Genomic DNA, 24,766 nt, shown 5'->3' with positions numbered 1-24,766 from the left:
GTTAGTCAGTAGATTATCTCATAAATGCTCACCATTTCACATCTTACTATTCAAGGACAATTTTAAACTTAGATTTATTTCCCTGAAACATTCCACAAGGTCTGAGTTTACATAAAAATCAGATTACTGCAAAGATGCAGAAAAATAGTCTGTAACACATCAAATGCAAGAAATTTGAGCATGTTGAACATGTGAATAGAAGAAAAGAAAGAAAAGGGTAATTACAGCATGATGGCATAGCAGAGAAGATAGTTTAATTTGTGAGAATGGTATGGCCAGTGGGAGACATTTGCCTCCAGCTCTGCCTTGATGATGATCTGGGCAAAAATAGATTGGGTAAGTAATCAGTTATAGCTTATATCAAGCTTGACCTTGTCCTGGTTTCAGCTGCAACAGAGTTGATTCTCTTCATGGTGTGTGGTATGATGCTATGTTTTGGCTTTAGGAGAATAACAACGTTGATAACACAGCAATGCTTCAGCTGTTGCCTGAGCAGTGCAGCACAGAGCCAAGGGCGTTTCAGTTTTTCAGCTTCTAGGACTGAGGAGGCACAAGGAGCAAGGAAAGGACAGAACCAGCAAGCTGACTCCACTGACTGAAAGGATATTCCATGCCACATACAACATTCTGAACAGTAAAACTGGAGGGAGTTCACCTGGCAGAGAGATGCTGCTTGGACAGTGGCTGAGCATAAGTCAGTGGGTGATGTGCAATTGCAATGTACATCATTTGTTTTGTATATATCTATTACAATTACTATTATTTTTCTATTATTTTTTGTCTTACTAAATAGTTTTCATTTCAACCTGTGAGTCCTGCTTTGTTTTTTTCCCCAGTTTTCTTTCCCATCCTTCTGGGAAGGCGCTGAGGCACTCCTGTGTCTTTCAAAACACAAGGAGCAGGAGATCTCATGCTGAGGCAGCAAGATCCATGACATTACTGAGAAGTTGGCAGCAATACTGGAGCTCATCCACCAAACCAGCAAGCAATCCTAAGGCTGCTTGAATTGCCAGCTCACAGGGGTTTTTTCTCACGAATGAGCCTGGTAGGCCACAGGTTGTAATGAAATAAGATTTCCCTTTGACTCCACACCTCCTTGCTGAGGTTAAATAATGGCACTAACATACATGGAATGTCATAGGAGAAAATCAGCATGTCTGAAAGAGAAAGGAATCTGAAGGAGAGTCATAGAGCCTCATTCCCTGCTCACTGGGAATTTCTGTGACTATTTAAGTAAAAACAATCACCTAGGCATTATATATCTAGATAAGTGGATTTCAAGAAGGATGCAGTATATTTTCTGTCATGTCACTAGATGTCATGTTGTGGTGGTTCTGCTCTGATATGGATGTATCAGGCCTAGGAGATGGACTTGAAGGGACTCTTACACCTCCCTTTCAACTATGATTCTATGAAGGCTGCCCCTTATGGAGACTAACATACTCATTCATGATTGCCTACTCATTGTTTTGGATGTTATAAGAAAGGAACTTTATTTAGTATTCTATAAATACAGCACAAAAAAAAAAGCCTTTGTCCTTTGATGTATTTCTACATTTTTTTCATAGTGTTCATTAGCAGTGACTGAATCAAAAATTTAGCCTCCTTACCATAAGTTGTTACAGTGCGTATTACAACTAAGCAGAACATAGATAAAACCATTGGATTTCTCATACTGCATATTAAAAAACAAAAATGAAAAAAAAAAAAAAAACACCCAAAAGTAACTTAAAACCCCTCAAAAAATTAAAAAATATATATATTTTTGTAACAAAATATAAATTTGAATTACAACCGATCATGTTTCACACAGTAATCCTATCAGGAGTGTTTCAAAAAGCAAGCGCTAACAAGTGGGATGTAACAACCCACTGCAAGCTAAAAAGCTTTGAGATCATATTAAACTTATGCTTACAGCTAGGTAAATTACACCTTCTATGTCTTCTACAACTAAAGCCTAAGCATGGCCAGACGGTGGTGTGACAGCAATTTGCAGTAGTTGCACAGTGACACTGGTCTGTACAGCACCTTTGCCCTCCGGCCTGAGTCTGCCGCTGTGTAGAAGTTCAAGTCTACTTCCTGATGTATGAAATGAAATAAGAAATGCTTCTAATTTCAGGCATTTGTGAAATTTCCTCGTCACTGAGAATTTATAATAGTTTCTGAATGCTAAGTTTTAATAGCCTCTTTATTATGAGCTACCAGAAAAAAATTGGTTTGATGATTAATTTAAATAAGGCTGTTTAATTTTTCACAATATGATGAAAAATGTATTACTTGGGTTATAGATACAGTTTTTGCTCCTCAGATACTGTGATCTATATATGTGTTCGCTTATTACTTTTATTACTACACAAGCAAATGGTGCGACATACTTTAGTGTTGAAGACTGCATCAGTGTTTTAACTTAACTCTGTGTTGTCACCTTTGTCACCCTCTTCTTTCACTCGTTGTACAATGCAAAGCAGGGGAGGGGAGGGGGAGAAGAAAAAGATATTTCAAATGTCACCTTTTCACAGATGCAATTAGCATTTAAAAGCTTAAAATCAATTTTCATTCAAATATGCCGCTTCTGTAGCCATGGTAACCACCTCATCAGCTTTATCTTCCAGCTTTAGAAGGTACTGCTGTGATACTTGGAGATGTTGTCATTCAGGATTTTTCATTTGGCTCTCTCTTCCTTTCCTCTCCTGTGGACAAAAGACACATCTGTGCTTGCTCATAACAAGTCTAGGATGTAAAACAGCAAAGAAATACTGCAAAAGAATAAAGAAGAATGCTTTACTGTTTCAGAGAGTGCATCCCACATAGTAAATTAAAAACGGTTAATGTGTCCTGCTTATATAAAAATGAACACCTAGTCATGGGCACAAATGCATAAGTGTAGAATGCATTTAGCTAGTAGATGTCTTTTCTCTTCTTACTTAAGAGAAACATAAAGCCAGATGTAGCCCAAAGATAGGTTCATTCAGCTAACCCAATTATACTGCATTTAGCCAGGATATGCCCTGACATTTAATTTTGAGAGCATAATATAGAATCTATTTTATTGTTAGTTATGTTCCTAACACTAATTGAACAGCGCTTTTTTGTTTCTGTCATCTTTATTATGCAAAATGTAGGCAATAACAGGTCAGGTTAATGAAGAGATACCTATCTAGGTACTACATCATTTTTGTTATGGCTTTTATTTTCCTTGGACTGCAATAAATGTTTGCTACTGGGAACGCAACTGCCACAACTACAGAAAAACGTATGGATACTGCAATTCAAGTCTTTTCATTATAATATAAATAATGTTATTACAGCAGTTCTTCTCTCACTGTGGTCATTCACAAGACTCAGCTGCTTTCACTAATATTTCAGAAGCTGATGGATACTGCGGCACTACACACAAATCCTAACCTGTCTTTTGCCATCTACAAAGCTGCAAGAACATCTGGACATCTTTTTTCAAGGCCTTTTTTTTTTTTTTCACAAACTGCAAGCCACAATGCACCAACCACAAGAACTCACATAAGCACACTTATCTCTAGCCTTGGCATGGCTGTGTAGGAGCACAGTTGATGCATTCTATCTGTGTTCTGCATATATAGACACCGACCACATATATACATAAAATATACATACATACATAAAATGCAGGTTTTTATTAATAAAATAAATGCATTTTAATGAATTACTGTGTATGTCATGTCCCTAAGTGGATGGTCAAAGCAGTTTCCACATGTTTTTGTATATTTCAGGTGCAGGATGATGCAATGATGTGGGTAATCAGTAGGCATCCTCCACTACCTGTCAGCCTCTAAAATGAGAAGCTTCCAGTGTGAAATGCAACTAAACCACCTGTGCCAACAACTGTCTTCTAAGGCAACTTAAAAGACATTGCCATTGCTTGAAACTTTTGAAATTCTGGAAATACCTTGTTTTGTTTTGTATCTCTTGCAAGTCCATGTTGTCCCTTGGATACCTATTCGCTTTCTGTGAACAAGTTTTCACCATCTCACAGCTCTAGAATTTTTCAGTTTCCCATCACTGCAGAAGTAATCTAAAAGACCCAGGCATTGAAAACTGCAGTTATGGAGATGAAAACAGATGACATGCTTCAGACTTTTTTGGACAACCAGTATCTTTCATACAATATCCCAAGAATAGCTGTGAGGATACTTCAAATGTCAGTCATTGCTCCCCCCTCCCCCCACTTAATCAAAACACATCTTTGTATTCCCCACAAATAGAGTTATATTGTTTACCAACTGGTGAAATCACAGCTCAGAAACAAAGGCAGTAGAGGCTGGAAAAATCAAAGTTATTCTGTAGCCCAAAGTGGCCAAGAGTACTGTCTGCTTGCTGCTTGCAGTAGACTTCTTCAGAACTTGAAAAGGGCATCACTGAAAACAGAATAATGTTAGTGAGCTTGCAACCAAGCATTTCCTAGATCTCAACTTCAAGACTGTACTGCCCACCCCCATGCAAGCAGACTGCTTCTGCATGCTCTCATCTGATCTCTGCACTTGTCAGATACGTCCACATGGAAGTATTTCCCAGCTCTGCTCATTCAGTGAACAGCTTCCTGTGGGGCTGGCCTACCCACATTAGGTTACCTCACTGTACCCGCAGATTGCTTAGTGGCTTTCTGTAACAAAGACATCAAGTAGGACCACAAGTGGTATTTCAGCAGAGCAGCACCTCTACGCCCTAGTGGATCTGCAGCACTTAGCACATGAAGGTAGCGATGCTGAGGCACTGCAGCAGTTCCACTGTGTTTGAATCTTGAATTTATTGCTCAACAAACCAGAGTTTACCGAGGATATACCTATATTGAAAGACGAAGGAAGGGAAAGGTCTGGATCTGAACTTCCCCTGTTTTCTACGGAGCGCAGTTCATTGGTCTCCGTGCCAGTTCTGAAGAGCAGTTTAAAGACACGTGTGTTTCTAAGTAAATTACTGATGATTAATAACTATCGGTGGGCACGTCTCCTTCCTTAAAGTCAGAACAAAAACGCTATGTTCTTTTCTTTCATTTCCTGATTTCCCTTCAGAAGACATTTGGAACAAAGGACATGCTGATGAGAAGACATTTCCTTTTTAAAATTACCCCTCTCCTCGAAGCTCATCACTGCCTATGGAGGCAGCAAATATTACTTAACTCCGTTAACCGGCAACCAGAGGCGTAAGGAAACGCGCAGCCCCTGCCGCCGCTCCCTTACCGCTACCCGCACTCCCGTACCCGTCAGGGGGGCGACGGGGCTCTCAGAAGCCCCCGGCGGCCCTGGGCGGGAGCGGGCCGCCTCCTGCCCCGCCTGTGCGGGGCGGTGCGGTGCGGACCCGCAGCCGCCGCCCGCCGCAGTCAGCGCGGCAAGGGGCAGTAGCGGCGGCCGCGGGTGCCCGAGCCCCTGCGGGCGTCGGAGCCGAGCAGCGCACCGCGAGTGAGCGACGCCGGGCTCGGGCGGGCGGGCGGGGCTTGGGCTGCGGCTGAGCGCGGCTGTCTTACCCGGGCGGGGCCGCCCGCCCATGTGGGTGGTACCCGGCTGCTGCGGGGCGCCTCGTGCTCCCCGCAGCCGCGCGCGGACGGGCTGGTCAGTGCCTCGGCGGCTGCGGCACGGGGAGCGTGGCTGGGCCGGCTCGCCGGAAGGAGAGGAGAAAAGTTTGTGCGGTGCGGAGCGGTGCGGGGAGGGGCGAACTTGGGCTGAGTTCGGAGCGGCGGTGCGGCATCTCCGCGGGGCGCGGGCAGCGGCTGGCGGAGTGCCGGGGACAGGCTGGACAGGGGGGAGCTGGGTCGGGGGATCGGCCCGTGTGGCACGTGTGTTGCACGAAGCGATGTTGTCGTTCTGCCGCCTTTCCTGTGTGGTGTTTGTGTGGCAGGCTGGTGAGTGCAACTCTCAGGTGGAAAATAGAAAATCTCCACTGTGGTGCTGTATTTTGGGGATGGAGCGTGTTTCTATGACATCTTAGCGCGGGTGCCGTTTGTAAAATGAGGAAATGTTGCACGTGACTTAGGAACTTTTATGTAGTTGTAATTTTCTCTTTGAGAGTACAAAATCGGCATTTCATATAGTCTTCAAAATTCAGCTTTTACTGCAAGCGCCTTGAGTACGTGGTGTAACGTATTGGTTTTACATCGTAATCGGAAGTTTTTGATAGTCAATTTTATATTTCGTGCTGTAGAAAATGTGGCTTGCTATGCATAACATGTATGTAATTTATTTCTATGTTGTCGTCTTTGAATTAGGTAATCACAGTCCCTGTTATATAATAATAATTACTTAATTTTTTCTTTACTGTATTGAAAGTATTGTCCTTCCACCACTCTGCACTGATATGAATAGTCTTTCTCATATTCTCAAAGTTTCAGCATCGCCTTTAAGTTTAAGGCATGAACTTAAATTGTTTTCTTTAACACAATCTGTAAGTTGGGTGCTTTTAAAAAGAAATGCCAAAAAGTATTTGGCTTCCTACTTTTATAGCGGAATGTGTGAGATAAAATCAAAGGTGTATGAAACTCCTGTGCTATCTAGCTTAAACTAATGTCCTAGATCTGGTCAGAAGCAAATTGAATTCTTTGTGCAAACTTCGGCTGATTTTGCAGAGGAGTAAAAGAAGGTGTGTGTATCTCAGATCTTCATTTCGATCCTACTCCAGCAGCTCAGTGTGTTACCTACGCATTATAATGACTTGCTCTACATGTGTGTAACATTTCAATTAATACTACCTCAGCTGCATAGAAGCCTGATGAGATGCTTGTTACACTTTGATTGCTTTTTTCATACATTACTGCCTCTGCGTTTGGGAATTGGGCATTACGTGATTGTGGAAGAAAGTAATTACAGAAGATGATAACCTTTGGTGTAGCAATTAAAATAGTAGCTTCTTCATTTGTTGTGCATCTGGGAATAGTTCTTCCTTTCTGCAAGGATTTTTTGTCATCAGCTGAGTCCTAATGCTGAGCCGTGGCATAAAGTGATTTGAGTACTGATAGACTTTTATCCGCAGGGTTAATGCTGAAGCAGACACACTGTTGCAGTGCCTGAGGGTATGAGGCAGGGTACTGTGTTGCAGTCAGTAATATTCTGCTTTAAATTCTAAATTTAGCCAAGTCTATAAAGCTTTTATTCATGTATTCTTTTACAAATGTTAATAATACCTATTTGCCCCTTTTAGTACGAATGAAGAAAATACTTCCTATGAAGAATAAAAGAACTTGATGGAAGAACCCTTAAAGCACCTTTACCTTCTAAGCAGAAGAAAATTATGAAGGAACAATCCATCTGACTCCCTCAGCATCTCACACAGGACTCACAATGGCTCTTTGCAAAAAAACTGTTGGTAGTGTCTTGGAAGAGTGGTGTTTGAAGGAACCACTGTTTGGTTGCAAACGGCACCAGAATGTTAGGAAAAAACTGAGACTGATAAGGATAATAGGGCTTCTTGTCAGTGTAGTGGCCATTAGTACTTTCTCTCTTTCAATTAGTGCCTTTTTCAAGATGGAAACACATAGCAAGGTGTTGGATAGCAGCCTAGATAGCCAAAAGCTGGTGCATGGTCACCAAAGAACTCTGTTGGATTTCATGGAACAGAATGAAGGTGGCACTCCAGATTCACCTACGTCGATGAAACATGAAGCTGAACATGACAATGCAACAGAAGAGCATTCCAAGGGAGAGTACCCAGAGGACCTTTTCTCTCTCGAAGAACGAAGAAAGGGTGCAGTGATACTGCATGTTATTGGAATGATTTACATGTTCATAGCCTTAGCCATAGTCTGTGATGAGTTCTTTGTTCCTTCCTTGACTGTCATCACTGAAAAGCTGAGCATATCCGATGATGTGGCAGGGGCAACCTTCATGGCAGCGGGTGGCTCGGCCCCAGAACTCTTCACTTCTTTAATAGGAGTGTTTATATCCCACAGCAATGTCGGCATTGGGACAATAGTGGGATCTGCTGTGTTTAATATCCTGTTCGTGATTGGAATGTGTGCTTTATTTTCTAGAGAAATCTTGAATCTTACTTGGTGGCCACTCTTTCGAGATGTGTCCTTTTACATCGTTGACTTGATCTTGCTAATCATCTTTTTTCTGGATAACTTAATCATGTGGTGGGAAAGCTTAACGCTCCTGACAGCATACTTTTGCTATGTGACTTTCATGAAGTTCAATGTTCAAGTGGAAGAATGGGTGAAAAAAATTTTAAACAGGAACAAGGTTGAGAAGGCTACAACAGGAGACGCTGAAGGAAAGGTTTGTTGATTTTTAATGAGCGTAAGTGTAATACTGCTGCTATCAGTGCCGACTCCTTCTTTATTGTAACAGACTTGAGTGCAGTCCAGTTAGTAATATAAAAAGTTCTGTGTTTTGCTGAAAGGTCTTTTTGTTTAATCAGACCAATAGGATTGAAAATACAAAACATGAAGCTGCTTTCTAGTAAATCAATAGCTTTTAGCTCCAGAATGATCCAAATTGCACAGAGAGCAGGACAAAATGCCATCGGAATGACATAAACCTTTGTTCAGCATTTTGCAACATTGATGAGGTCTGAGATATAATAGTTTTTGTTTTCCCTAAGCCTTTCGGTTCAGCAGTAACAATAGCTGTGGGGAATCTCATGACAAGATTTGGCTTTTTAAAGGCTGTTAATGCACTTCCTTCTTCAAAAAAAGCAATTGCACTCAAAGCAATACATAATGTCATTTTTATAGATGTTTTCTGGAGATGTTTTTCATTTACTGGCGTTCATATGGTATGCCAACATCCTATTCTAATTATTGACATTCTATGAAAAAAAATTATCTGGAAAAGCAGTGATCATAATGGCAAAACCCAGTGGTACTCTGTTTAGTTGGGTGGTTTTCCTTTCACAGTATTTCAACTAAGCAGGGTTGTCTTCAGAATTCGCCATATAAAAAAAAAAAAAATTAAAAAAAAAAAAAAAAAGTCTGTGATCAGCGAATGTTCAGAAATTGTCATAATCTCTTAAAAAGATCTTTTCTTAAAGCAGACTGCATTTAAAGGACTCTTGAAGTGGAACCCGTACGTACTTATGTATGTAGACACTATCTTAACTGAATACTTGATAATGAAATCAAACTGTCTAGTTTTATTTGACAATAGAATTACTCATCAGATAAGGTTTTATTATCCAGTAATTATTCAGTGTCAGGGAACACCTCACTCATTTCTTTCATTTCACAATGGCATATTAGTACTTCAGCAGAGACACAGCCCCATTACAGTGTACAAGCAGATAACAGAATGACAGAGAGACTGGGCTCCTATAATGAGAGAGGCTACCTGCCTGTGGCTGACAGAATACTGATGATTCTGTATGCCGAACTTTGAAGAACAGTATTGATATCTGAGCAGTACAAACAGGTGTTTTTAGTTTTAGGAACTGAAACCACAGAAAAGTTGATCCAAATAAAGACATGACTTTCTCTCTTAAATAAACAAAGAAATAAATACTTATTTTTTCTTACCAAATTTAACATGTACACCTTCTTGTAATTTCATACTTTCCTCTTTGTTCAAATTTTTTTGAAAATCAGCATACTTGTCTTTATCTTTCTCAAAATGCATCATTTGGTTTTTTTAAAAGAAAATGAAGAGTGATCACCAACAATTTGCGCTAATGAATGAAGTGCTTCTTTTACTGCATTCGTTTGGTTCCAGATAAATGTGTTCTTTCACAGTGCGTTGTAAATACTTCCACAGTCAGGGTTAGGTGTGAGCAATAATAGGAAGGGACTATGGATATCAAAAAGCTATCAACAACTAGAGCACTATCATCTGTCCAGAAACTAGCTTTGCAGGACACGTGAATACATACTTGGCCTGAAACTCTAGTCAGTATGCGAATCGATTGCATTGGACTCTGTGCTACAGGGTTGCGTAGAATAGCTAGAATAACATGGTAAGTGCTCAGTTATTTTCAACTGGATGGAAAAATAGATCCACGTTGGGCACTGAATAAATGCTTTAAGCACACTGATGTTCAAAAAAAAGTCAAGTTCATTCACTCCTGAAGCACTCTCATGGTTTGATGTACCCACCGCTTTTTCTCGAAGCGTATTCATATTACAGATGCAGAGAAATTAGATGGGAATGAAAAATCTGAGAACTATACTCCTCCTTATCCATTATTGATTCTGCTGTTGCTAAAGTGGCAAGTGGTCTGCTAAGAAACGTGCTTGCTTTATTTATCCTTAAGACTTTATGTTGTAATCTGAAAGCAGCTCAGCAAAGTCCAGAGTTCTAAATAAGGCAACATAAAGCTGGAAAGTTGAAGGGTTAGGTGGCTTAATAGCAAACAAGTACTGACGAGTGAAAATCTGATGAGAAGAGAAACCTTTGGAATACTAAAATGTATTTTGATGTTAACATTAGTAGTTTTAGTGCCACTTTTCTTGAGAGGTTGAAGAAAGTTTCACATTTTTAACAAGGACAGTACTTACTATGAGAAAAGGTCATAGATAAGGTTTTTCTGCTTAGCCATCGCTGGCTAGATATGTATTCACTCTGCTGCAGAATGCACGCATATCTCTAGACATGTTTTAGATGCCTCTTTCTTATGTTTGAGAATTGAAGTGCTTGTGGGTTTATTTTCATTTGTTTGTTGTTTGTTCATTGTTTGTTGCTTTTTTCCCCCCCGAATTCTGCAAGTATTCAAGCTTAGCAAATTTCCCTAAAGTTCTTTTGCCCTGTATATCAGTTCACTGTGAATGTGAATGCAGAATATATGGATTTTATTTTGTTCTCTATTTTCCTTCACTAACTTTTAACCAAATGCAGTTTGGGTTCTTAAAAGATTACAGGTTTAGAGAAATCTTATAACTCGATTTCTGGTGACAGTTTGACACTGATGAGAACAGAGTAGGTATGTTTTAGTTTGTTTTGTTTTGTGTTTGATTTAGTATTGTTTTGGTCTTTCTGTGCAGCGTTCAGCTGGCAAGGTTAGTCTCCTTCCCCATCTCACTGAGGAAGCCTAACTGCAGTCTGTAATCAACCGAAGATCACTGTGACAAGGTTGGGAGAAGGAAGGAGGAAAGGTTCAAAAACAAGACACCATGAAAGAACAGAACAAAAATCAGATAGCTATGTTCTACAGTGGAGAATGGCACGTGTGGTGTATTGCTGAAAAGCTTCACTGAGTGCTGTGGGGTGAATTGGGCCAATAATTGAAGTTACAATCCCACTGCCAGACACCTCCAAAAGTCCCTTCCAACATAAGTGATATTATGGCATGGATTTAGGGTTGCATGTAGATATTCTACTCAAGAAAAAATAATTCTGGATACTGAGACAGAAGATTTAGTGATAATTCTGTATTTTCCTTGGTTGAGTGAAGTTGTCTAAAAATACAAAGTTGAAACAGTGTAAGGGTCAGGAAGAAAGAAAAAAAAATCAAGTTGTAAAGATAAGATTTTTTTGACCCTTTGTTAAAGGTTTTGGTCTGCCTTGGTAGTCTCTACTACCAAAGGCATGTTGACCAAATTAAGTCACAATAGAACATCATGTGCAGTTCCATTTTGGTTTTTTAAGTACTGCTGTTTGGTTTTTTTTCTTTCATGTAGCGTGGAGATCCTTGCAGAAATACTTCAATCTGATCACTCAGTAAATAACTCAAAACAGTTCTGTTTGGCAACTAGGAGAACAGAATGTGGGTGGAACAGAGATATTGTGCAATGACATCTGTTTCACTGAGTGTACCACTTAAATAAGCAATCTATGGTATATAAAAGCCATTACAGGTTTTTTTTTGTTTGTTTGTTTTTTTTAACATTTACATTTGGAAAATGAGATATTTTTACCAGCAAGACAAAGTTTGACATTATTTTTATTGCTATTTTTGTTGTTTAAAGAAACCTGAATAGCTTGCATGTGGTATTTCAAAATCCACACTGATCCCAAGTGTTGCCATGTTGTATTTAACGGCAGTGTTTGCATTCTAGAGGAAAGGCTGCTAGAGCTATTTTTAGGCAATTCTCTACTTGTTGGCTGTATTAATGCCTGCATGTGTGCAGGAAAATCTGGAGTCTGCAAAAGATCCAAGTTCATTGTAGTTGATGTGAACACCTGAAGAGGTCAGTTTTGTTGATGTTGTTTTTTTTGGGACTTCTTTTTGAATTCTCAGACTCCGTTAGTTGTTAATCTATCTGTAGAATGCCCTTTCTTCCCTGACCACCAGCAAACTACGTCTTAAAGTGATGTTTTATGGGCAGATGGGAGTTTTATTCTACAGGTATTTCTCAGTTGATCTACTGATCTACTGCAAGCACGTACATGAATATAGGGTTATGATCATCTGCATCTCACATATGCATGAAAGAAAGTTGAATTGTTTTATGTACATGGAACATCGTCAGAGTTTTTACCTGTTTTATTCTGACAGAAGTGTAGTTGAGTGCTACATCTTAAAAACTGTGAAGTTTGTTCTGTGGTAACTGAATGTTAGTTTGCTCGTAGTAGCTGTTAGTTAACTTGCTTTGAGCATTCAGCAGTTGAAGCAATTTAGTGTTATTACTGGCATTCTCAGAACTTGATATACCTTATATGCAACCTTTAGTACAGTGAAACTGGTGCTATTTTCGGTTTATCTTAACACCTCTCAATAACTTACTGAAGACGAAGTAATGACTGTGGTGATTTTCACCACTTGAATCTCTTGGTTTTGTATGTATGTGTCCTGGTGAAGAGCAGAAAATGACAGTGTGGAAATGCAGTACAGGTTAAATGCTTTTAAATTATGGTGATCCACTATGATTGATTGAACAACAATTTTTTTATCATACTGGAAAGAACAAAACCTTGCCACTTTTAGTAGTAAGGGGAGAAAGTATCAATATAGTTTAAAATAAATTTAAAAAAAAGCATGTGCAATTTAAAAGAAGTCAAATTGTACTTCTTGGAGGCTGCATAAAAGCAGCTGTGTTGGCAAACTTTCACCATAGAGCGTTAAACCTAAATCTGCTGTCCTAAAAAGAGGAACAAAGAGACAAGAATTTTCAATCTTAAACTCAGAAAAGTTTATAAATGCTTTTCCTTTTGCCATCTCAGTCTTGGTTGCTTTTATCCAGATCTTCAAGAGGATTCCAGAACTTCAGGAGTTTGTATATAGAATTTTAACCGTCATATCAGAACAGTAATCCTCAGGATATCTGCCTTCTTGAGGATACTTGAAGTCTGAAGGAACCTCTTTTTTTCAGTAGAGGTCATCTTCTGAGACGAGTTTTGCTTCCAGGCTTGCTCAGAAATACCAGACCCAGATAGAGCACTATGGTACTTCTTTGTTATGTAACTTGTGTTCCTCTACTTACATTTCCCAAATTGATTCTACAAATTTACATATCAGGCTAAGATTTCAAGCTACAAATCTAGTGTTTCTTAGAGGTTATTCAAACTTTGGTTGTGAGAACCCATAAATTGAATTCAGTTATGTTCAAATCTCTTGCATTCACTACTCACTTAATGTGCTCCATTCACTGTACCATGGTTGACAAGGCACAGCTCATTTTCCTGTTTTTCTGGCACTATTTTAGTCAGTGTGCCCAGGTGGCCAAGAAGGTTGATGGTATCCTGTCCTGCAATGGAAATGGTATGGCCAGCAGGACTAGAGAAATGGTCTTCCTGTTGTACATGTGAGACCACACCTCAGATGTTTTTTCAGTCTTTGGCCACTCGCAACTAGAAGGATGTTGAATTGCTTGAGTGTGTGCAGAGAAGAGCAACAAAGCTGGTGAAGGGCAAGTAAATCAGGCATTTATGAGGTGCAGTCAAAAGAACTGGGGCTGTTTAATCTGGAGGAGGCTGAGTGGAGGGAGATCTTATTGGTTTTTACAACTACTTGAAAAGGTTGCAGCGAGGTGGTCATCAGTCTCCCTTCTCAGGTAGCAGCTGCTAAGACACAAGGAAATGGTCTCAAGTTGTGCTTAGGGAGATCTGAAATCATCAAATCACTGAATATCCTGAGTTGAAAGAGTGCATAGGATCATTGAGTCCAGCTCCTGGCTCCATACAGGACCACCTCAAAATGAAACCATATTTCTGAGAGTGTTGCTCGAACACTTCTTCATCTTCAGCAGGCTCTGTACTGTGATCACTGCCTTTGAGAAGCCTATTCCAGTACCCAACTACAGTCTCAGTGAAGAATCTGTTCCTAATATTCAGTCTGAACCTCCTCAGATACAAACATTGAAACAAGCTGGGCAGCGAAATGGTGAAGTTTCCATCCCTGATCATTCCTAGAGACATTTGGATGTGTCTCTGAGTGGCATGGTTTTGTGATGGGACTTGGTAGGTCAGGTTGATATTTAGATTTGATGAAGTTGAAGGTCTTTTCCAACCTTCTGATTCCATGAAAAAGCAGTATTAAGCACCATGTTTTCAGAGAGGATGTAGGTACCTGTCTTTTCTAAAATGTATGTGACGGAAGGTGTCCCAAGAGCAGAGATTGTTAGCAAGACTGAGGCTGCTGGCAACAAATAAGTTTCTGAACACAGGTGACTTTACAGTGGCCTTAGTCTTTCTCAGTGGTAATACTCCCCACTAGCCAGCAGTACGTGGCCAGGACCAGATGCCAAAAAATGAAGTTCGATGAAGTGCTTCTGTTCTTGTGATTTTCTGGGATTTTGTTGTTGATTTGTTTATTTGTTTGTTTGTTTTATCATGAGTTAATATTTCACTCTTAATTTTAAAGATATGGGAACAGCACCTTTTTGAGTCCCTTCTCTTTCTGAGTTTTTTTCTAAGAACTAAAGCATTTTGCTTTAGATTATAACTAACTTTGTTACTGTAATATGTTTGTATTGAAGAAAGCTGTAAAACGAAGATGATGTGAAAGCAGAAAAGTGCAAGGATCAGATATGTATGCTCTTTGTCTGGTGCTTGTTGAAAGTCAGGTTTTATGATTATGAAAATTAGAGGTGAAAAAAACAGAAAGCTTTTGATAGCTTCAAACAAAATTGAACAGTCTGGGTTCCTGTTCTTTGTTACTTCAGGCTGGATACTTGAATATTTTATTGAAGATGATGTAAGGCAATGGGGGAGCTGGACATTTCCTAAACTTTTAACCTTTAACTACAAGCAGCACACATAAAACAAGTGAGTGTTTTCTGGTAAATAGTAATCAATTGTGTACTTTTTCAAAACACAAAATATGAAATATTTTAAAAAGACTTCTGGTGGTGCTTTCAGAAGTTAAAAATTTAATTTTAGTCAAGAAGGCAGAGAAATACAGAAGCAAAGTTTGAAAACTTACAGTTGAAAAGATCATATGAGCTGAATGAATATTGTGTTTTGTACAACGTAATGAATAAGACTTCTTAATTTCTCCATGGTCATCTACAGTTAAACTACAAGCTATTCAGTAGTGTGGTGTCAGTAATTCTGCAGAGTAAAGAGTGAATTTCCTTAGCCTTAGCCCAGATTAGTCACATTCCATTGTATTTGAGGCAGTTCTTATTTACATACAGCTTAAGTTAACATCTGGATTCATTAAGCCATGCAGAAATAAAAGTGCGAAGGACACAAATTTGAGATTCTAAGTCATTCTTAGAACTGGTGGGTTTTTAGAACCTAAAATGATATGACAGAGAAAAATCAGGTAGTTGTCATGAAGTGATTAAGCATGCATTAGCTGTTCTGTGTCACAAAGTAAGAGTAGGTCTAAAAGAGGAAGGGTGTATGTGTTTGTGATATCAGTCTAAAACTTCTCATTAAATTCTTCTCTTCAAAATTTTCCCTTTATCAGTACAAAGTCGAGCGTACTTTCCTGAGAACTCTCCTTACAGAATGCTTTGACTCTGTATTGTCCTTGCAAAGACACAAAACGTTTCAACTGCTGTGGAATTTATCAAAGTGCTGAGATGATAATCAGTCCTCCATCACACTGGGTGCTTAAACTTCTGCATGAAATCACGGCTTCTCTCCTCTGTAGCTGATGGTGGTAAAAGATAAATGCCATTCAAAGTGCCTGGGAAGAAGGGTATGATTCATCATGTACATAATTTTATGTACACTGATATATGCTTACCCTTTCTATATAATTAGCATTCTGGCAGTCTTTTTCCCATCATCAAAACTGTCACTGAGTTGCTGACTATTTATTCCATATACCTGTCCAGGGGACAATTTAAAGAAATAGTTTATTATTCTATATGACCTAGAAATAGATCTTAGCAAATTTCAGTCAAATTTGCATCTAATTAAAGGCAGCATCTTTTGTATATTGGGACCTAAGTCAAAACTGTGGGTTTCGTGTTCTGTTTTCATTTTTGGGAGAACAGACATTTTGGGTTAACCTTCTGTTTGTGGGAACTTGTGCATTAAGCTCTTCCATTGTCACAGTCACTGACAAATTGAAAGTCCTAAGTTAGAGCAGCATTATGGGATACTTTTGGCAAAAAAAGATTACCTTTCACAGAAAAAAGAAATCACAGTACGTTATCACATATTTTGTCACTTTGTACACAGCCTCCATTATTTTGAGGAAACAGTTATTTTTTGCCTTCACTGATGTTTTTTTTTTTTTTTTTTTTTTTGCTGATTTATGTGTTTTCCTATCCAAAAAGAAGAAATGAAAAAATGCAATCTTGGAAAACCAGTCATTGTCTGACTGGAAGTATAGTTGAGCTCCACAACCTGGGAGGGCAATGAGAGTTTTAATACATGATCATGTATTCATTTCAACAGCAAGTGAAGGTTCAGAGCTCACGCTGCATCCAAAGTGGTTTTACTTGACTAACTACTCTTCTGCCTCTGTGAGCAGTGCATCATTTTGGGCAATTCACTGGTAGAGGCAATTTTATCAGGTCAGCCTAAAGAGTAGTTACTGTTTGTTTGTATTTTTTTTTTTCAGTATTTCATTACTATTTCATTATTCTCAGCACCAGTGGAGTTGTATTCATTTACATGAATAGCCATAAATAGCAATGACCTTGCATGACTTGTTTTAGGGGAAGTGTGTGAGAATAGGCTTAGAGGTGTATGCATAATGGCATTAATTCCCCTACAATGTGCTACAGAAAGGAAGGACAGATTGTTGCAAAATGATTTCTTTTTCAAGGAAAAATGAAAATTGCAGGGAAGTCATAATGCATCCTCTGCTGAGAATCATAAATTTTGCTCAGTGATTAATCCTGCTTTATCACCTCTTAACTACTTACTGCTGGGAGTCTAGTCCAAAGTCAGTGGTATTACCAGTGGCATTTATTGCGTAACCAGCCAGCGTTAACTTTTCACCCTCTCACATTGCAGTAAAACTGCTCCAGCAGATATGGAGTACTAATGGGGAGGTGTGTCCGTTGTCACAGCCTGTGCTTTGTGACCTGCAGGGCATGGTTTGAGACCTGTCCACTTACACAGGCTTTTTCCTGAGGGAGGAGGATGAAGTCTGGGGGGTTTGTAAGGACAGAGGATAAGCGCCTCTTTTGGGATTAATAGAGTATTAATTTTGTTGTTTAATTAATTTGTGGTGCAAGCTTCTATCAAATTACCATATCTTGTTTCTTTCTACAAGGCTGATTCCAGCGCAATCACCAAGCTATTGCTTGGTTAAAAGACCAAAACTCTAGAATCTGCTTTGTCTATGGGTAGAGAAAAAAAGTTAGAAATATTCCATATCATTGTTGCTATTTCTAAACCAGTCACCTGAGCACGCAATTTGAAAGCGTGCTATACAGAACCTAATGTTTGTATGATTTTTATTACTAGTTCAGTATTCCTTTGGTGCTGCTTTATTCATAATACTTGTTATTAATACTTTTATTCATCTGTTACACTTTTATTTTAAGTTAGACACTTGTCCTGGTGAAAGGCTTCTCCTTGTCTGGATGTTTGAATACCACAATGATGTAAATAATTATGAAAGTACTCTGAAAAGTATGGATTAGAAAGAAGTTATTTCCTCTCTGTATTGATTACCATGATATTAAGTACTCCCCTTCAGGATGAACTTTTGACACATATGCAACTTTCAAACAGGCACAGTTAGTTTCTTTCCTCTGATTTCCAAATCATGTAATGATTTCTCTGAGAAATGCCATGTAGACCATATTAAAGGTCACTGATAAACAATGCAGATTTATAGGATGGTGTTTTGCATCCTTCTTACATCATTTCGCTAGTTCTCTGCCTGATATCCCACTTCCATAATACTTAACTCAGATATTAAAAATTTCTGAGGAAGACATTTCTCGTTTTTCTTCCCCAGATTAGCTGTCCAGAGAAATACGTCTTACTTCTTAAATTTGGACTCCTTCCAAGCAGCAAGTCATTCCTGCCTAGGGCTGAAGATATAGAAATACAGAGTGGTTTGAGTTGGAAGAGACCTTAAATTTCCATCCAGTTCCAATCCTCTGCCACCCACCAGCTCAGACTGCCCAGGGCCCCAGGGCTTTGGACACCTCCCGGGATGGGCAGCCATAGCTCCTCTGGACAGCCTGTGCTAGTGCCTTGTGGCATACTGAACATTTAACTTATTTTATTATACCTTATATAATGTTAGTAATTTATATTATCATGTGCATCTATAGGGATAAAAACAGGAGGCTAGTTTCAGTGGAGAGGAATGGATTCTTGCTTTCCAGTGAGGTAATCAGGACTTGATTCTAGCATGGGAATGGCCCAGGACACTATTGTTTCCTTACATTTCACGTAGAGAAAAGGTCACCAAAAGAAATTTCTTCTCCAAAAAAAATGCCAGCAGTTCCTGTTAATTCCTGTAACAGTTCCAACTGAATTCCTGTAAGTAAAATTTCAATGTGTAAGCAAGAAACAGTACTGAAAACTATAGCCAGAAAGCATAAATCTTTTTAAACAAAGTAACTGAAAAGTAGACAGGCTCATTCAGTAATTATTCATCAATATATTAATTTATAGACTGCGAATATATTAGTAAATATTTTCCTAATTATATTACTTAGTCTCCAAAATCATGCAACCTCTTTCTTCACAGTAAAGGCCATGAGAAATTTTTAACCTCACATGCAGATATGCATAAACAAACACAGGCTCATATCTCAGAGTAAAAGCAAGGGACTCGGTGAGAGGCATGAATTGCAAACTCATGTTTTTCTCTTGGCTTTAAGGGTGGAGATGTGGATCTTTCTTTCATTTAATCTTAGAAACCTGTAGCATTCAAGCCTTGTAGAACATTTTGCAGCGAGCTGTAGAACTCTGCGTGCTAGATTGGATTACAGGGTACTATAAAAACAGTGGTCAGTGTATTGACTACAAAATGGTCTTGAGGTGTGGTGGAACATGTATGATTTAGGGTAGGGGTGCGAGCTAGCAAACAAACCAGGTAACAATATATAAGGCTCTTCTTTTATGGTGCACCATTTTTGAAGAGTTGATAAAATTAGTAGCAGCCTTTTTTTTTTTTTTTTTTCCCAACGTTTTAAAGATAATTGATTGCTTACTTGAGAATCCTCACTGTTAACATTGCAGTCTCCCCTCAAAAATGTTAAAACAAATATTAAGGCAAAAAAGTGAAATTGCTCTGGAACAAACATGTAAATATAGATCTTTATGGTTACTAGATATGGAGGGTTGTTCCTTTCTGGAAAGGAAAGGGCCATGCTGAATACAAAATGCTTTTGAAGTCAATGGCGAGTTTTGCTGTTGATTTTTATGGATGTAAAATTAAGCCCAAAAGTCAGGATGTGAGGAATTATGATCCTACGGCTTCTCTGATCCCTGTGTGCCACTGCATAATTTCAAGCCGCTGAGCTGCTTTCTTCAATATTAAATCACCCCTAACAAATAATATCTTTTGGGCTCAGAGCAAGCAAAACAAGCTCTATCAGCTTTCTGTGCCCTGGGACTTAGACTGAAAAAGGGCATTCAGTGTTCGCAAGTCTGATGTGTCCCATCACGTGGGAATTATTGGATTATTGATAGATTTCAAAGCAATTATTACATTGCTGTTGGGCCATGATAGTCTAATTGTTAAATGGCAGTACCTTAAGATCTGGAGCTGTTTTCTTCATCTCGTTTCTCCTTCATCTATTTTGAAGTGGGGCAGAAACACAACCCGAAAAAGCCAATTTTTAAAGCATATGTTTATTAGCAGTCAGGAATGGTATTCTGAAAGATGAAGATACATTCTGAGGTACAAAAATACTGTTCTGAGTAACCATTGTTTCCTAAAAATTTGGAAAAATCCTTATGTTTCAATTCTGCATCAATTTAAAGTGAATATGCATGCTTTCTGTATACTGTTTCATTATGGTGTCAGAAGAAGTTATACATTTAAATTGCTTTCTAGAATAATGACATGAAAAATAACTTTATAATTCTGGATACAGTAGAAAGGATAGATAGATAGGCTTCTTGTAGTCTTTCTGCCTTACATTTATAAGTTGCTATGATGACGCTAAAGGTATAAAATACTAAAGAAAAATTTATTTTGAACTGTATCTCTAGATAATCGTGACTTAATTGCTATTCATATTTAGCCTCAAATATCTACATTTTTGAATAGTGCTTTTATGAGAATGCCTATCTACTGGTAGGTCTAAAAATAAAATGAAATCTCCTAACTATACTTGCAAATGCTTAAGTACTTTGATTTCTTAATAAATCCATATTATTAGAGAAAGCTTAGCTTTACATAAGTATCTGAATGCAGAGTGTCTGACAAATTTGGGGCTTGCAAGGCTCTGCATCTGAAGTCTTCACAGCAGCTCAGATATGCCTACTTGCAGACTCTTCTCAAACACCTCAGGTTTAGAAACCACTGTTTCTAAAAACATCATTTTTAGGAGTTATTTGTTCAGTGAGAAGACTGGGTATGCAACAAATCAGTTAATTACTTTTTGAAATGAATGGAAACTTTCTGTTCTGCCATTGTAATGCATAGAGCTCATTTTTTGTGAATTGGACGCTGGAAGGGAACGGTTCTCTAAACTATGGAGAAATAGTACGTAAAAAAACAAAAATGCAGACTAATTTTTAGATTTACTGATCTGCATTCAAAACTGCCAGTAAGAATTTCAAGGGAGTAGACACTGGTGGGGTCCAACTATTGGTCTCAGATTCATCCTGCTTATTCTTACAAATACAGACTTCTCAGGTTACTTCTGTCATCAGGGCAGAGAACTGGGCATTTTACAAGTGTGACTTGGATCTTAATTACTAGGATTAATCCTTTGTTGACCTGAGATTAAGTAAATGAATCTGCAACATTGCATACAGCAGTAAGTCAGTAAAGTCTGAAAAGCCATCTCCTCTGATTTTATAGCAAGAGCCTGAATACATAACACACTGTCCCCTTTTTTAACACCTGAATTTGCACCTGTTTCTGATGAGGGTGACAGCATGATATCATTTTGAACAGGGTCACCTTTAAGATAGGAGTTATGCAGAAATACTGTTTTTCTCTGCCACTAAGCAAAAAAGATGCTTGAACAGGTGTTAATTAATTCTGTGACTGTTTCATTTGCTCCCTTAGACAATGGCTTCTATGTAGGTGTCACATGTGGTCCCTGTATGGTGCACGTGGCACATAAGCTATTAAGTGAGTCTTACTGTTATTTATAGAAAAGTCACTGGCACTGCAGCCACAGAGACTGTTCACATGTATGATTCATACCAGTTTTTTCTGGATCGTCTTCTCGATAATATGTGATATAATGCTAGCTTTTGGAGTATTGCAATATTGGTTGAATTCACTTTTGTTGCTTTGCATTAGTCTTTAACATGGATGACTGAACATTTACAATGAATGAATTAAATTGTACATGGCTCCTAAAGTGACAAGGAACTCCTTGTTAGCAGGATTCTGCAACTCCTGCCTCCAAAGGGAAAAAGAGTGTTAATTATGAAAATTTTGATTACATTGTTCTTGCTCCGTCTGCTTTTCACTGCTTTTGGAAATTTGTTTTTCACAATTAATTGCTAATTGTTGTTTTCAAATGTTACAATATAGTGAGGGATTAGAGTCCCATAAAGAAACACACATGCAAATAGTCCTTTAACAAAGGGAAACAGCACTGCATTCATTACGATTTCAGACTTGCTGGTTGAGCATGAGGAGGTTGTTTTATTCACTATGGCTCAGATTTACTAACCTAACAGATTTGTAGAATTTTAGGCCTGTCATCTTTGTTTCTGGAATAATCACCTGAATGTCCTTGGGTGTAATAACCATTAAAATCATCAGTGTTATGTTATCAGTGCATTATCTCTGTGTTAACGTGGTGTCTTGACCAGCTTTTTCATAGGATCATAGAATGTCCTGGATTGAAAGGGACCATAATGATCGTCTAATTTCAACCCCCCTGCTATGTGCAGGGTCTCCAAACACCAGACCAGGCTGCCCAGAGCCACATCCAGCCTGGTCTTGAATGCCTCCAGGGATGGAGCATCCACAGCCTCCTTTGGCAGCCTGTTCCAGTACATCACCACCCTCTGTGTGAAAAACTTCCTCCTAATGTCTAACCTAAATCTCGTCTCTCTGAGTTTAAAAGTATTCCCTCTTTTCCTCTCACTTTCCGCCCAAGTAAACAGCTGTTCCCCCTCCTGTTCATACACTCCCTTCAAGTACTGGAAGGCCACAATGAGGTCTCCCTGAAGCTTCTCTTCTCAAAGCCAAACAATGCCAATTCTCTCAACCTTTTCTCATAGGAGAGGTGCTCCAGTCCTCTGACAAACTTAGTGGCCCTCCTCTGGACCTGCTCCAAGAACCCCACGTCCTTCCTGTAGTGGGGGCCCCAGGCGTGGATGCAGTACTCCAGATGGGGTCTCACAAGTGCTAAGTAAGGGAGGACAATCACCTCCATCTCCCTGCTGCCCACTCCTTTTTTTAATGCACGGACTTGTTGAAGTGGTGATTGTAGTGCCATCATATATCAGTGTAAGGGTATAGGAGTAAGGCGTAAGGGTAAGAAGTAGGTAATGAGTGAACAGGTATTTTTAGAAGTCAAAATTCTTCCCTTTGCATAAAGGATTTGACAGTATATCTCATTCTTTTCTGTATAGTTATCTTTATGCATGACTACAAATTTTGTACCATACGTACCTCCATTCATTTGCCATGAAATTTACTGCTGGGCACTCATCCGAGATGCAAATAGTCTCCCTGAGTAGAGAGAGTGTTGGTGTGCAGAGGAACAAGAACTGCCTGAGCCTCAGTGCTCTCCACCTCTTTGAGGGTTGTCACTGGCTGCAGTTTGGTTAGCAAATCCCTGGCAGCAAACACAGAATAAGTCAAACTAGCAGACTGTGTACTAGGAGTCATAACTAAACTGTTTCCTAACATCTTAACATTTTAGTTCTGATGTAGTTCACTTGTTGGTAGTTGAAACTATTGTGTCACTGTTTCCCACAGTGGGATCCAAGAAACTTTCTGGCAGCCTGTGGTCTGTGACCACACAGAAAATCACCATCTGACACCAAGAGCAAGAAGGAATCTGTTCTGTCAGCTGCAATCATTAGCCAAGGACTGCATATTGCATAGAGCTGACCAACTGTATGGGGCTGGTTTTATTTGCAATAGTTGTGTATCATCATTGTTGATGAGTGTTGAGATAGGTTGAGAGTGCTAAAACAACTTTAGTCACAGCATTCTCCATGCAGAAAATGGTCATCGTTAAGATATTGCTTTGTTCTGAGCATGGTAAAAATAGAAGCAGAACTTTATTGCTTTTGATGACATGCTGTATCTTGCTGATTACTTGTACTGCCCCATATCAACAAACTAGCAGATGGAATTCTGCTGGGAACATGTTTTATTCTAGACCTGAAAACAAAAATACTGCTGTAGGATAGTGGTCCATGCTCTTGATACAAGAAACTTACTTAACTTTGAAAAGCTATGGAGTGAGTTTAAGCCTCTGTGTTGAGGCGAATTGCTCAGTGAACAGACAGACATGCAGAAAATATCCATGTCTTCAATAAAAAGTAGCACTTTTTTTTTTAGAGAAATTGTGTTTATTCAGTGTGCATCTAAAATATGGCACTAGTACAGACAGCGATGTATGCCCAATGTGTGATTTTGTTGCTTGTGAAACGCATAACAATGTTAAGAAATATAGGAAAAAATATGACTGCACTGTGTGCTGACAGTGTTGCTCTCGTGGCTCTGCTTAGTGCCACATTGGCATTCTATATCCAGAGCAGCATGAAGTCTCCAAACTGTAGTTATGGCCAAAATGTTTAACTGAGATCAGAAAGTGAGATTAGGTACAGTACTTAGGCTTTCTTATCCACAGAAACAGGCATCTTTCTGGTGTTTTCCAGTCTTTTTCTTTTAAAAGGTTGCTAGCATCTCTTGCACAGTGTGTGTGCTGATGATACGTTTGTGATAAAGTATGCTTATAATAGTGCTGCAATATCATGTAAATGCCAGTGGTGACTCAGGAGCAGGTCTGTGATTCGCTGGAGGCAGTTCCAATCATCTGGGGACTTTCTGTGGCCATTAACTATTCCTGCCACATTCTTAAATTTTCATGGCTTTATTTTCCTCACCAGTCACCATTTCTGAGTGTGCTGGTGTATAAAATATAGTTCACAGGGATATTATATTTGAACAGAGAAACAAAAAAATCACCAAAAAACAAAAGAAACCAAAACACTGCAAGCTTAAAGGTTTAGGAAGTCTAAATTACAGCTATAAATTGCTCTTCTAACAGTTTATGGAATTAATTGTGACTGTTTTATCACAAATTTGTGGATTTAGCATTGGATCACTAATTAGTCAAATCTATGTACGCTCCTGCTGTGATTTTTTAATTACAGGTACATGCCAGTTCTTGAGCAGAGAGAGCTATAAA

General features: G+C 38.9%; 1 protein-coding gene across 1 annotated transcript in view; it reads left to right on the top strand.

Moving 5' to 3' along the window:
- Positions 1-5,624: 5,624 nt before the first annotated feature.
- SLC24A2 (solute carrier family 24 member 2) overlaps positions 5,625-24,766 on the top strand; it is a 102,798-nt gene continuing 83,656 nt past the window's right edge. Inside the window, exons 1-2 of the mRNA XM_042826877.1 lie at positions 5,625-5,656; positions 7,162-8,237. Coding sequence (XP_042682811.1) covers positions 7,302-8,237 — 936 coding nt within the window. The 5' untranslated portion in view covers positions 5,625-5,656; positions 7,162-7,301. The remainder of the gene's footprint in view (positions 5,657-7,161; positions 8,238-24,766) is intronic.

The sequence above is a fragment of the Centrocercus urophasianus genome, unplaced genomic scaffold, assembly GCF_019232065.1.
Source record: "Centrocercus urophasianus isolate 14NV4802_14NV808 unplaced genomic scaffold, USGS_Curo_1.0 seq_27, whole genome shotgun sequence".
NCBI lineage: Eukaryota > Metazoa > Chordata > Aves > Galliformes > Phasianidae > Centrocercus > Centrocercus urophasianus.
The sequence above is the reverse complement of the archived record's forward strand: the minus strand, read 5'-3'. Positions and strand labels throughout refer to the sequence as shown.